This window comes from Periplaneta americana, chromosome 4, assembly GCF_040183065.1.
Source record: "Periplaneta americana isolate PAMFEO1 chromosome 4, P.americana_PAMFEO1_priV1, whole genome shotgun sequence".
Taxonomy (NCBI): domain Eukaryota; kingdom Metazoa; phylum Arthropoda; class Insecta; order Blattodea; family Blattidae; genus Periplaneta; species Periplaneta americana.
In genome coordinates, this window is record NC_091120.1 from 85,108,374 (window position 1) to 85,123,826 (window position 15,453).

General features: G+C 36.8%; 1 protein-coding gene across 1 annotated transcript in view; it reads left to right on the forward strand.

Moving 5' to 3' along the window:
* The first annotated feature begins 435 nt into the window (after positions 1–435).
* Positions 436–15,453, forward strand: part of LOC138698006 (homeobox protein Nkx-6.1) — a 62,074-nt gene continuing 47,056 nt past the window's right edge. Inside the window, exon 1 of the mRNA XM_069823680.1 lies at positions 436–1,045. Within this exon, the coding sequence (XP_069679781.1) occupies positions 568–1,045 (478 nt within the window). The 5' untranslated portion in view covers positions 436–567. The remainder of the gene's footprint in view (positions 1,046–15,453) is intronic.

The following is a 15,453-nucleotide window of genomic DNA, read 5'->3' on the forward strand; positions in this document are numbered from 1 at the left end:
AGTGTCCATTCCGGCGGCAACTCGTCCACAAGAAGGCCTCATCCAGGTGACACCGCTATTCACGTGGCAAGGACAGTGTTGTGCAACGACGTACGAGAGTCACTGTGTGCGTAACATTTTCACTCCGTGTTATTCGGGAAGACAGACAGACTGAACAGTGACACCAGTTTGTATCATTGCGAGTGACTATCGATAGGCTATGTGACAAGTTATTTACATTTTCGTGTTATAAATCACAGTTAGAGGAGATATGAAGCCAATATTTGGGTTCGAGGGATGGTTAGCAATGCATGAATGGACAAAGCGTAAGGATACTACTAAAATAAGGCAAAAGAACCGAGTTTAATATAAAAGGAAAGCCTAGTGCTGATGTGGCGTATTAAAATATTATATTATGGACATATTTTTTCGTTTCAAATGTATATGTAACGCAAACAGACTGATCACAGACATTTGCAAGTGAGAAACAAAAATCCTACAACATTAAGAGACACCTATTGCAGTTATAAGTATTAACCTGATCAGCGTTCATTTAGCAAGATCGGGCAAGCACGAATCTCCCGCAACATGATGCAAAGCCCGTTGATGGGGTATTCCACGCTCACCCATTTCCTGGAGATGAGACAGCAGCAGTGTCCGATCGCAGGTCGAACACCGGTCACACCTTCGTCCCCGTCCCTGTATATGTACTCGGCGCTGAGACAGCAAGCCATGACGGCCGGAACGTCGGGCAACATGATCGGGGACAGCAGCAGCAGCGGGAGTCCAAGTCCTCCCAGCAGTGCGACGTCATCCAGCACGATGGGCAAGTCGTTCACGATAGACGCGATTCTGGGGCTGGGGGATGCTAACAAACTGGACTGTGGGACCGCGAAGTGCGTGGCGACGGACCTCAGCACGAATGCCACGTCGGCGGGAGCTCGGGGCACCGTGGCCGGCGCCAGGCACCCCGGGGTCAGCGAGAGGGCGGCGGCCACCGTAGCGGCAGTGCTGCATCCCTTGCAAGCCTCGTACGCAGTCACGACTTGCAGAAGACCGAGCCAGGGTGAGTCGCCATTCACATTCACTTCTTTGACACAGGGATTCTTAACCGGTGAGCCGCGAAACGTCGCAGTTTTGCAATGTAAAGAGTTAAGCCAGGTGAAATAAAAGAACGTAAAGTTCTAATAAAATTGCCTTGTACTTTCATTATGAAAGTAGGTCTATACGATATTCTGTAGAAATTAAGTGACTAAAAGTAAAAAGATGTAAGCCTACATATAATAAAAACAAAACCAACCAAATAACTTTATTGAACAATTCCAGAATGCTACTGTGATCTACCCGAGTCGTTGTTACACGCTCTCGAAAAAGTATGCAATGTAAACACAAACAATAGATTTAAATTTACGTATAAATGTTGACGTGGTAATAGAGGTTACACGCGTTACCAATAGGGTGCACAGAAACAGATCTAACCTAATATACAAATAAAATTGCTTTCTTTGATTCTTGTCAATGACTTATCAATTATAATATCATAAAGTAATTTTTTTACATAGGCTGTTACATAATATACATATTTATTGTATAAATGTTTTCGTCATTCTTTGTGGCATCATAAGATAGTTTTGATTTTCAATCAAATAATCTCATGTAAGATGTGATAGACTATTCTAATTATAATATGATCATATAAAATCATTCAAGATGAAATAAAAAAAACGTGAATTAAAAAAAAAACATTAGAATAAATTTCAGAATACGTATTCTTTCCTTTCCCTCTTACAGTACTTCAAAATTCCAACCTTGTGCACACAAAATAAATTATTGGCACTGAAAAGTCCCTTTTCGTAAGCATGATGATGTGCATTCGACAAACGCAGACAAATCTGCTCTATTTTAGTATTTTAAGATATAATTGTCAGTGAGGAATCCGTCATCAATTTATTTTGTATCTTAATATTCATCGTTGGATGTCGTAGGCCTATGTGGTTTGTTATATAAATCATGTGTATCATGTGTGTTTATATTAAAGATATGTGTAAGTGAAAACTCATTTAAATAATGTGCTTATACATTTATATTTTTATATGGAAATCTTTTTTTATAGTTCATATCAAATATTTGTGTATTAACCACAAACTTATCTGAACATCTCCAACATGAATTGTACAGATTTAACCTAGTTTCATTATTCTGGTTCTAACCTCATTACCACGGAAATTTGAATATCAGCTCTGCTCCTTTCGGTATGTTATCCACGCAACTTCAGAATATTTTTTAACATAGTAACTTACATAAACTACTTAGTCTTCAAGGATTAGGCTTAGAGCCTGTTCCGACTTCACATTGAGTCCTTCCAACGTTTTCTCAGTCTTCCAGGTTCTTATGTTCCTTTTGGTCTGTAGTTCAGGATTCTTCTAGGGATACGGTTAAAATCTATTCTACATAAATGATTAATCCACTGTTTTCTTCTAAAGAAAACACATGCAATTCAATCCTTACATCTTCATGTTTAATTCCGTCTGATTTACTGCAACCTTTTACCGATTTCAGGAACTTCGTTTCAGTAGCTTGCAGTTTCTTTTAATCACTGCTTGTCACGGTCCAGATCTGATAGAACTGGTACTGTTGTCATTGTAATGAAACTTTATTTCAGTTTCCTTCCTTGTTTTTCCTTTTTATGTTCAACTTATTGTGCCGTATATTTGTTGAAACATTGGAAATTTATTTCTGCTTTCACTTATATAATTGATCTCGCAGTATTTGTGACTTGTTCTATAGGAGTATTAATTAAAACTTGTTTTATAGATGTAATAAATTAGGCATCCTAATTACAAACGAGTTTAAACTATAGTGATCTAAGATAATCCTACAAATGAATAAAAGACGAGTACTTTAATAAATTATTTCCCCTGAACAAAAAATACAACACAAATGAAGTAAAAATTAGTATTTTACCGTGGGCCAAATGTAGTCTTATGTTTAAAACGGCTTAAGTACACTTAACCGACTATAGCCTAGCTGTTTCGCAAACAATAACAGATGATAACAAAGATAAGGATTATAAAAGCCTACATATAGGCCTAATAAATACAGTAGTACAGCATAAACTGATTTACACTATTATATGCTTATCAAAACATTCGGTTTTCAGATTGAGCGGGAGATTAAAATTATGTCACAAATAGGTGAAACATAGTCTAGTTAAATCAGACTCCATTGCATGCAATATGATGGAATGGATCACGTGGTTGCAATCCAGAGCCTCGTCTTTTAATCATGGCGAAGGAAATAGGGTTATTTCCTTTCAGTAAAGTAGGCGCGTGTGCGCCGTGTTTCTCTATAGCATGGCCACCCAAACTACGGTCCGTGGGCCACATACGGTCCGCCATGGTCGTTTCAGTGACTCGCCATAATCTGAATATTTATTTATTTATTTAGCTAATAATTGTAACCTAAAATATAATATATACAGAAAAACTTTAGCTCGCTCCTGTAAGAGTAGAACTCGTGCTCAGGGGCGATAATATTAATTCTTTAATTTCAAACATAAAGTTCAATTTCCAGCATCATAATATGTTTTGAGCATGATTCGAAAGTTTGAAGTTACTTCCTGGAAAATGAAGACTATCGCATTCTTTTCATTGAGTAGGCTATATACAGAAACTTACCGAATGCGACCCTGTGACTGGAGTTTAGGGATTAGCAGACTTTACAAGGCCATCCCCATCGCAAGACAGGTCGTTCATCCCTTACATTCCGTTATCGGACAGATAGCCTACATGTTGAGGACAATGGTCAGAAATCACTATCTGCGCTTAATCGAGGTCATTCAAGTTGAGCACAAACAATAGTAGAAACGATTCTACTAGAAGAACACAAATGCATAGACTATCGACATTCTATATCGACAAGCAATCAGAGTGTGGTATTTGGCAGAGTTCAATTTTTGGACTTACCTACTTGATCCAACGGAAGTCGAAGCTTCGTTTGTAAATGATTTCATGTCTTGCCAATCTACCGAAGTCAGTAGATTCAGCGATTATTTAGTAAACACGCACATAAGTGATTCTGCACTATTCTCTCTGTAAATATGGGCATCCGAGTCAACAGAATCTCAAAGGGCTACAAATTCTTGCGAGACATTTAATTCTAAATTCAATAAGAATTTTACCAGCCCACATCCAAACATATAGCCTACTGTAGGCATTTTTTTACATATTCTAAAAGGATTACAGGCAGAGGCTTATATTAACATAAGAAGCTGCAATCGCCAAAAGAAAACTGCTCGATGAAACACAAAAAAGGAGATATTTTGATAGATGCATTATTAAAATATAAGACAGGAGCAATTTACCGATTAGATTATGTAAAACGAGCCGCCTATCATTGCAACAAATATTTTTAATTAAAACAATTACATGATTTTAATTTTGACCAACATTTTTTAACCATACCAGCAAAATAAATGCTTTCAGTCCTAAGTCTGTAGAAAATGGGAAGGAAAATGTGTCAAATTGTTTGTGCTGATGAACGATTTCAAATGTTTTGTGCTCAACGCGAATGAACGATTTCAGATAGTTTGAGCTCTACTCGAATAAGAAATAAGGGTTGTTCAAGTATATTGTGCTCAATTCGTATGCGCCTCCGTTATACAACTTTCATCGACATTCTTTGTCAGTGCTCCACTGTTCGTGCGGTAGTGTGGTGTCAAGGTTTACTTAAGTGCAAAATGTTTTCGAAACGACGAAAAGTCGTCGATAGTGAGTGTAGAAAGAGTAATGAATCTTGGCTCGCTAATTATTTTGTGAAAGTGAACACCACAAGGAGAGACCGAATATCGACAATTTATTATTTTCAAAACAAACACCAATTCCACATTTTTCATTAGGAGAGTAATTATTATGCATGTCCTTTTATTCAAGTATTTTTCAAAATTAAGTAATCCAAATTTTATAAAATGGAATTAGTTAAATTATACTATAATTTACACCGTAATGTGGCCCGAGGTCAATCACTAAAGTAATTATTGGTCCCTCAAGGTAGAAAGTTTGGGCGCCCCTGCTCTAGAGGCTATCTTGCACGAGTGTGCCAATTAGGCTAGTTTGCCGTTTCTTCCGTATTTGTCTTCATTTTCTATTTGTTATTTGTATGCAGGGACTATGAGACATCCCTGTCATAGGTATTGAAGGAAAAATAATTTCGAAATAATAAAATTGTATGCAATTCTCACTAATGTGGAAACGAAATTTGTAAAATACACTCATTCCTCTAAGAACTGTTACACTAAAGACTCCCACACTAACGCCACTAATAGTGTTCACATTAAAGGTAAGTATTCAATAATGTATTTAAATGTTATATCAAATTGTAGAAGCTAAGAGTAGCCTATAGGGTAAAACTGTATTTTAGCTTCACAAACTATCCATGTGGCATTCATACTGTATGTTATCCAACAGACAGCGGAAGATCGCCCACTTCCATTCTACAAAAATTGTACACTTAATGATATAACATTTCATTCTACACAGGATAGGCTAATTATATTTTCGCTTAAAAGTAGTGACGAATTTATAAAAAAATATCTATCCTTGTAAAGAATTTCTATATGCATCTGTGAATATACGATGGAAAGAAACATGCTGATGTATCAAATTATAGTTCATGCATTTAGACGAGAGCACTGTAAACAAAATTCGCAGTGACATTGATGGGAATATATAATATATTTCCAAATTGACTAAAGCTACTGTATACAGTAATATTTCGTACTTCATTGTTTTCATGTAGGCCTAGCACTCCCAAATATGTTATGTTACATACTAGCACTCCCTCATGATATCGTCTCTCTCTCTCTCTCTCTCTCTCTCTCCTCATTCGTTTCTCTTCAGCAAATCTCAGTGTTCAGGACTATTTCACTGGACTCATTTGGCACATATCTAGGTTTATTTGTTCTCGATGGTTTGTATTAGGCCTATCTGAAAGCCATATCGTTTTAGACAATAGCAGTCTATGGAAATTGACCCCTACGGTGGCTGAGTGATCAGACCTTCAGTGTGTCACGCGGGTGACCCGGGTTCCAGTCCCGGTCAGGTCTGGGGTTTTTCATTGAAAAATAAAAATCCATAGTACATTTGTTGCGGACAATGTCGCGCAGTTGAGATTTTTCTCTCGGGGTTCTCCCGTTTCCCCATTTGAGACATTTAGGTCTACATCATTCCGTCAACATTCCTGCATTTCGTCATCATTCCACAGCATTCCACGAACGCCGACTGGCAACACACGAAGAGGGCTGGTCTAGAGACGAGTGGAGCTGGCTGCTCGAAACCTGGTCAAGCAGCGAACCTTTGTGTAGTCAGCCAATGTGGATTTGGGAATGCGCCTTACCAACGCACAATAGATCTATAAAGGTCGTAGTGCCCCTTCCCGAAATTCCATTGCATTCTATGGAAATTAAGAGAATGCACATTCAAAATGTCAAGAAAATGTGGATGCGTGCCAATCCAAAACTACAGAGACAATTTGTTATATTAACAGGTATATTTTCCATTTTACATTCACAGATTTAGTGTATGTAGGTTGTAGAAAATTTTTACAAGGAAATTAGATACCCATCGTTACTCTAAATGAAAGTTATTTTGTGTAGAAGGGAATGTGATATTATTATTTGTAATATTTCTATAGAATAAAAGTTTTCTTAAATCGGCAGCCTATCACTGTCTGTTTGATAATATGTCATGTTACTGACCAGATTAAGAAACTTAGTACCCGAAAAAAACAGTTAACTATGACAAGGATAATATAGACAGGGAATTCAGAGATCGTCAGTGGACGGTGGGGGTTGGTAGGACAGGCACTTCAGCATGACAACAAAAACAATACTTAGATTGTACACTCCAGCAAAATAATATGTTTGTGATTTTGATTATCATATTTTAAAATAAATTACAAAGAATGTTAGAATATTTTATGTAGGCTACAATGTATACACTATATACAACATGAGGTGAAGAACATACCTGATACACGATGTAGGCTATAGAATAAAATATGGATATTATAGCCGATCTCTATTAACACTAGTTTATTTTCATTTCTATTTTCTTAGTTTATGTTTACAGCGTTACAATGAACCACATCAGTCATTCTAAGTGTGCCAAATGTCAGTTTTCTCCTCTTTTCTGTAAAACAATTTTTGTATTGCGAAAAACTCTGCTCAACATCACACGAGTGACTGGAGCAAAACGAAAGTACGGTATATTATTGATATTTTAGATGCACTTTTATAAAAAATCATGTCTCTTAGTCCACATAAATGTAAATAGCCATTGTTTTACGAAAGAATTTTATTTAGTTTCGGTTTTACTGGTTCGGTAAGTGATGTTTTTGGTGTCTTGTTGATATTTTTGGCCAGTTCATCGAGCAGAGTCGTGAGATTCAAATACAGATATCCATATTTTGTTGCCTGCCACGACTTGCCTTATTTTGTGCAATGTACTTTCATAGTATATTTTTAAGTAGCTATTCCTTAAAGTCGCGTCAGACGGGAGTTTTCTAGAAGTGCGGATTGTTTACTTTATTGAAAGGAATATTAGCAGCTACCATCATTTCAAAGAGATCAAGAAAAAATTGTGATTGTTTGAAACTGGTGCAGAAACTAATGGTAACTCCTCTTTTGAATGTTCTGAAAGAAGTTTAAGATTTTACGCATGTTTTTTGTTGTTACAATGATCCCTTATGAATGGACGTTATCCCCTCATATCTCAGCATCATATGTGATGATGTGTCAATTTAACCGAGTGATGCGAAACTCTAATCAGCAGGCCTGTCCAACAAGCACAGGGTAGCTGCGGCGCTGCGACTCTGCCACAAGCCAATGCTCTGGACGTAGTTAACCTGAACCAGCGGTATTCTACACGTTCGGGTATTAAGTTTCTAAGTCTGTTAATGACATATGAATAATTTGTAACGCTGGAATATAAATTTATCGAGAATAATAGATTGTGTGCACTACCAGTAGCCAATAAAATGAAACTGCTTCCACATTATAAACAAATTTTAAGGAAATGTGCACGAATATGCACAGTGTTATAGGCGTACATTAACTTTCACTATCGATTTAATATTGTTTTTACATACGGTGATGTATTATCTGTCGCATGCGTGATCACTTAGCGAGCACGCCGTTTTCAGGCCGAATATTATCACGGTATCATATTGGAGTCGCTACCAATAGCAGGCTGGCTTTAATGCCGAACAATAACAGCTCCATTGGAGAATATTTAAGACATGGCCGAGCTAGCAAATTCTCTATAAAGAGAAATGCATTATAAACGAAGCAAAGCTGCAACACTTACTCATTCGAAGCAACATGGCTCTCGTTTCGAGACGAGAGTGACATATTTCTCTCAATGAAGACAACAGTCCTGTACTGACCCTGCCTTTCCAGAGGAAGAAGCACTCCAAAGCTAGCTCTGCTTTGTGCCAGGATATTTTCAGGAACTCTTCCAAATCTTTGTGCTTAGAGGTGTCTTTTAAGGACGGTCAGAATATACTGTTCCTGACACCAAATGACAGTTCTCTTTGGAATGGCACCACAGTGAAGCAATATAGTTTGTGCAAATTAAATTTAGGCCTATAGTCATAAAGATAAAATACTGGTTAGGCCTGTATTGTGGTTTGTAAATTATTTCTCTCGAAACACATAACATGACACGACATGAGGTTGCAACCAAAATATTATGAGAACAAATCAAATAGTCCTACATGAAGCTGTGAAGCTTTGTCTATAGGCCTATAGGCCTACTTATTGTTAGTAAGACGAAGACTTGAGAATTCTGGTTTGAATAGGCTATATTATAAATAAAATGTAGTTTGGCAGAGTTTAGATTATTTCCTCGTAAGATAACTAACTCAACATTTCTTAAATTTAGGTTTGATTTTTTTCTGTATTGCATTAATCGCTTTTGCCAGTGGATGGAGTTAAACATTTATAGACGTCATTTTAAGTTTTCGTTCTCTTAATAGGCCTACAGGCCAACTAACACTAACTATATTCTTGATGTAAAATAACTACAACTTAAAAACATATATAGGCTATATCAGGTCTATTGTTTGCAATATGAAAACTATTTTTACCGAAATGCACGTTTTAAAGTTAAAAACTGCAGTAATGATTTCATATGCAGATACTATCATGTGTAAAGATTATTTACACTATAATAACATAAAACTGTAAACAACCGTAGGCCTACTGAAATATCTTCAATGTCGTTTAATTCGACAGAAGTAATTTTATACTCACGTCAACTTATTCCAGTTACTTTATAGGAGAAATCTTTCCACATACAAGACTACACGTACGATTTATTGAGTGCAAGTGTAAGGAATTGAGTGTTGAGGAACCATTAATAGGTCTAGCTACAAAAATGAAAAGAGAATTAGTAAAACGAAACAGAAAGTCAACTATGAAGTAGAAATGCGTACGGAGAGGGGGGGGGGGGCTTTATTGAAAATATGTTGCATGAACGAGAAAGAATACATAGGCTAAAGATAAATATTATATAGGCTATCTAAACGACATGAATCAACAAAAGAAAAAAGGGCACAAAAATAGTATTGAAAATAGGGGCATATCTAACATAGGTTATATGAAAATTTGGTTCTGTAAATAAGTAATTTTCAACTGCCGGTAAAAAAATTATGTGTGGAAGGAATATCTAGCATAGGAAATAAGAAATATTGAATATGGAAGAAGAGTGCGTTAACCATGGAAATAGATTTGTAATTTCCAGGAATATAAAATGGCATAAATAATAGCCTACAGCATTACATGAACACTTCTAGAGCTACAAACAGGTCCGGTAGTATTTGGCAGTACTCACCTACCCTGTCGACTTTGATGTGAACTTGCAGATTCAATGCTTTCGTCTTATCTGTGAACAAATGAACCCGAAACATTATAAGATGGAACATAATATTACGGAGAACTATTATGGAATTATGGTGAACAGCAGGAATTTAGTATAACAATAGACTATGTGATTAACAAGTATCAGTAAAAATAGAATTTAATATAAAAAGTAGACCTATTACTGAACTCAAATATTAAGAAAGAAAACTGAAGAAGTTACAGAGAAAGAGAATAACAGAAATAGGATATGCCTACATTTATTACGAATACCAAACTGGGAACAAATTAAAAAGTCGAAAACAAAAGAAAGATGCGTAAAGAACAATTCACTTAAATATCAATTAGGAACGGAATGAATGTTTATGACTATGACGGTGAACACAACGGCGACTAGTATTTTCAAATTTCATTTAGCTAGGCACTTCTTCAATTTACTACTCGTATAAGAAATAATTTTCGGATAGTATTGGTACTTTCACAAAGTAGTAACCTTTTATAGACTTAAGTGACCGATGTGGTAGGACATTAAATAGATTAACAAAATATGACTTTGCATTTACGGCTATTTAAGATGTTGGCTTTCTTCGAGAGCCGGATTCCGGAGGGAGATCCGGTGCTAGTTCATACAAAGAATATTCACCCAAATAAAATTTGGCCCATGGACGATTGACGCATCGGAGAATGCATCCGAATATATTGACCCTAGAGAAAATTAGAACAAAGAAAATTCACATATATTAATTTTTTTATTATTTATTTTTTTTTTAGTTTATAATGCAATATTTTAAGTGGAACGAAGTTTTTAATGATTTGCATTTATCCTCTACAATGTGCTCCATTATCAAAGCTCAAAAATAGTTTCTTGCTTGATATTGATAAATTGATAAGAAGTGCTGTTAAAGAAATAATTGGATTGCCAATCGATAGCCCAGATAGTAGACTATGCTTTATAGTTCCAGAAAAGTTCATGGTCTGTGCATTATGAAATCTTCGTGGGAAGCATTCTTGCAACATATTAATGTATGCAATCTGTTAGATTCCATTGATGATCCTCTTCTTGCGACTACAAGAAATTTCGCACAAGAAATAATAGCCAGTATACAACACCTTGATTTCCCTTCTGAGGAACAGTCTAATGTGCGAAATCTACGGAAGAAACTACGAAATCAACAGTTTGAAGAATGGAAAAAAACTTAACCACCCTGGTAAAGGTGTTTCGCATTTTTCAGAATGGTCAAAATCAAATTCCTGGATATCAACCAAGAAAGGCCTTTCCACTTCTCAATGGACTAACGCTATAAAAATGAATTGCAATGTCATCGCAGTACGTAGTGTCCCTGGTAGGAGCCAAGAATCCCGTTGCCGCCATTGCAACGAGTAAGAAACCCTTCATGTTCTTGGTTTCTGCAGAAAAAGGGAACTATTGCGGAACAATCGACATCAATGGGTTAGAAGCCGAATTGCTTAATGTCTCAAGAAGTCTGGAAAGTTTGACGTTTATGAAGAAGTACATTGTATTTCATCCACTGGCTCCACCAAACGTGCCGACATCATAGCAATTGACAACAATCAAAAGATTGGCTTCATAATCGATCCCACTATCAGATTCGAGGATACTGAATTACAACCATAAGAAGTAGATCTGGAAAAGAAAAGACATTATGAACCCTGCTTTACTTATCTGGACGAGAAATACCACATACCCATGTATTGCTGGGAAGTAATTGGCTTGCTCTTTGGTGCAAGGGGCACTATCTCAAGATTATGTTTCAGTTTCTTTCATCGTTTCCATATTGATCTTTTGGAACTTCAAGATATAGCCATTAATGTTTTAGGACATTCCTTGTTAATTGTAAATAATCATCTGTACAGTTCTATACTGTATATGAAAAATAAATTATTCCTGTAGAGGATAGGTGCCTTCCAAAAAATAAAGAAATAAAAATCAAATAAAATGAAAATAAAATTAAAATTAAAAATAGAATATTGTTGATCTAGCCTACAATTAATTTAGGTGCAGTTACCGCTCGGTACCCCTTTTTCAAAGGCATCTATCCTTTTTGGATTCTTCTCTCTTGAAAAAAACTGTACGCCTATTTTATTGCAGAAACCGAGTCTTGGATGGATTTCTTCAGATTTTAATGTTGTAACCACGGGCACGCAAATATTCAACGACAAGTCCTTTGTCTTTGAATTCATCATACCTTTGTGAAATATTTTGCAGCGTTATATTTAAGCTTTTATATTTTCTTTTTGTGGTTTATTTACTCTTCGTCCTAGATCTAACTCCTGGATTTGAAGCTGTTCACTTGTTCTACTGCCTCGTTTAGAATTCGTACATTTACCTTTATTTTTCTTCTTATGACCATGGTTTTAGTCTTATTTACATTTATCTTCATCCCATACTTATTACAGCTGTCATTTAGCTCCCATTGGCATGTCCTTAGTATCGTCTTCTCGTTTACTAACGACGCCCAATCAACAAATCTTACGCACTTTTAGTCTTGAAAATGAAATAGATATTTACACGTACACATTTCACAATACAAAAGTTACCACGGAAACGAATTGCTACAAATGTATTTACTATGAAATGAACTAAACTTTATCGCAATGGGTGAATTTTCCGTAAGTGAAGGTGAGAATGAAAATCGTTGGGTGTAATCACTTTGGGCAAATATCCCTGGGTTAATATTCTTGGGTGAATTTTCTTTTTGGCCAACTTCCATTGTGCGTACTAACCTGGTCCCCGGAAGGATCTTTGCACTTAGGCCTAAATTGCTACGTCCGACAAGTGACCTGGGTGATATTCGTAAATTCAACGTTGACAGATGGACCATCCTGCTCTAACGGTCCTGTCCTCAAACGAGTAGCCTATCTGATAAGCCCCAGGACCCGGAGCCCCAAGTACTTCCTACATCAGAATCGGATACCCGTACTATCCCCAACACTTCACCCCGGCCTATTTTTAACTAGGTGTTGCAGATGATAGATGAAATGAGGTGGAGAGTTTTGGTATAACGATAGAAACCAGAGTATCCTGAGAAAAAACCTCTACAACGTGTGCTATGTTCACAGATCTCACCACAATCTGGTCGAGGACCGAATACGGGCCTCGTGTACGGAAAACCAGGACTCTAGCACTTGAGCTACAGACAGGGCAGATGTCTCATACAGAACAAAGTCTATGGAAGTGGTAGGCTAGCTATCACCATCATTAAATGTGCGGTGGGAAGGGACGATAGGGGGAACTAGCGTGTTGTAATTGCGTAAATCGATTGGAGGAGAGCATAACAGAGGAGAGATTCATGGTTGCGGTGTTCATAAACGTCGCTATCCACGTCTAGTAACTCAACTCAATTAATCAAAAGCGATTAACGATCCAAAGAACGTAAATGGAATATCAATTAAATATATAGACTACATAAAGGCATAGACCTACAGTGAAAATTGCTTCAATCGTCAATAAATTGCAAGGAATTAAATCACGTGGTAATTATTTGACCTATTTCCTTCTGCTTTTATAACTTCGTAAGAACACAGCCCAACCACAATTAGCTTACGCCTTCCATACCCGGCACATTCTTAAAATTTATAGTGGACAAAGTTGCTGGAAGCAGGATTTTTCCGAGTACTGAAGTTTTCGCGATGTTCTCATTCCATCTTCATTGTTGCATGACCACACCATCTCTGAATTACCTGTAGGCCTATAGCTATAAAGGAACATAAAATAAGAACTGTAATTGCGGCGATTACATTTTCTTAACACGGAAATATGACATACATGTTTACCCATGGTAAGAAACAATTCTAATTATTATTATTATTATTATTATTATTATTATTATTATTATTATTATTATTATTATTATTACTATTACTATTATTATTATTATTGTTATTATTACTATTACTCGACCAAGGCGAGTGGAGCTGCGGGCGTAATGTGAACTACCGCGATGCGGTAATACAAACGCAGGAGCAGTAGCGCCACGGCTCCGGTTGCAGGACTCCACTGGCCTTGGACGAGTAATACTATTGTTACTATTATTATTAGTACTAATTTGAATGTGCAACAAATGATTTCATTTAGCCTATATATGCCTTCTGAATAAAATGCAATGGAAATAAACTGCAAGCGAGGATATCACTGGCAACATGATAAGAACCAAAATGTCGGTAAACGTGCCAAAAGAACTGAATAATAAAATGCATACTTTAAATTATTTTCATTGCGAAATGGCCGATTGTAAAAAAAAATACTTTTGGTATTAAATGTTTAATAAAACAGCTTTATTTGCAGAATCAGAGTTGAAAGTTAGGATAAAACTGTGTTTTCTACTGGGTGTTCATTTCAAAGTGTGTCATGACGTCACTGTTGTGAGTCAGCGATTTGAAGCGAGTTTCAGCTTTTATGTCAGAGAAGTTGCCTATTATTCAAGGCGTTCAATCTGAACTTGAGAACGTGTACGGTATAACTTGAATGTCGTAGCAACAGATGGCGGTCTGTAAAGTCTGTGTGCTACCATAACCTCTTTCGAACTGTGTTTTGCGCGGACAAGTCGTACGCAGGGTATTTGTTATCATCGATTGCGTACGGCAACATTCCACAACACAAATCAAATGCTCCGTGCCATGTTGACCGTCGAAGTTAATGTCAACAAATACGTAAGTAATCGTCTTAACCCTCTCCCCATATCCCGACAGTAAGAAAAAAAAACTCACTTCAGTACGTGTTTTCAAACAGTTCACATTCTTGCCACTATTGGCGTTACCGTACGTATCGGTAAGTAATCTTCAGAATGAACGCCGTACTTGCTAGGCAACTTCTCTCGCATTTAGGTAATACGCCTCTGCGGAAGTGTAGGAAGATTGAATTCTCTAGGCTCATCGGATAGCCACATGACGACATACAGCGAGCCATGACACATTTTGAACTGAACACCCAGTATGTAGGCCTAAGTTATGAAATGGCGATGAGCTCAGACCAAGACGGACAGTAATTGGAAGCGTGGTCCCGTGAGGGTTAAATCCACTTTGTTTTCAGACACGGATGCTGAGTTTCATTGGGTTAGTCCCCTGTTCTCCGTTTTCCTTCCCCTCTCGCAACTATCTACAAACATTCTCTTATACTATGAACTGAATTAATAGTTTGGGTTTGTGTGAGTGGTGTAGGAATCAAACGATTCAACACTACATTCGAGTTCAAGTTCATTAAATGAACCGCATCAATTCATTCGCATCCTTTTTCTCCTTTTTGCACTTCTCAGTTCCTTCTTTGCTCTTCTTTTCCATTTTGTAAATAAAATTGTCCCTTTGTACCCTTGGTCTAGCTATTTTCTTTCAGTGAACAAGGTTCATAGGCTACTGTATATCTGGTTAATGCCAACAAATCTTTAATGGAATGGATTAGACTTATCATTGTGTTAGATACTTGTAACTAGAGCCCGGATGTTTAGGCATTTATAACAGTTAAAATAGGCAGGCAAAAAGAGCAATAAAAGCGTAAAAAAGGCAAAATAATCTTGAAAAAGGCATTATAACTTTAAAAAAGG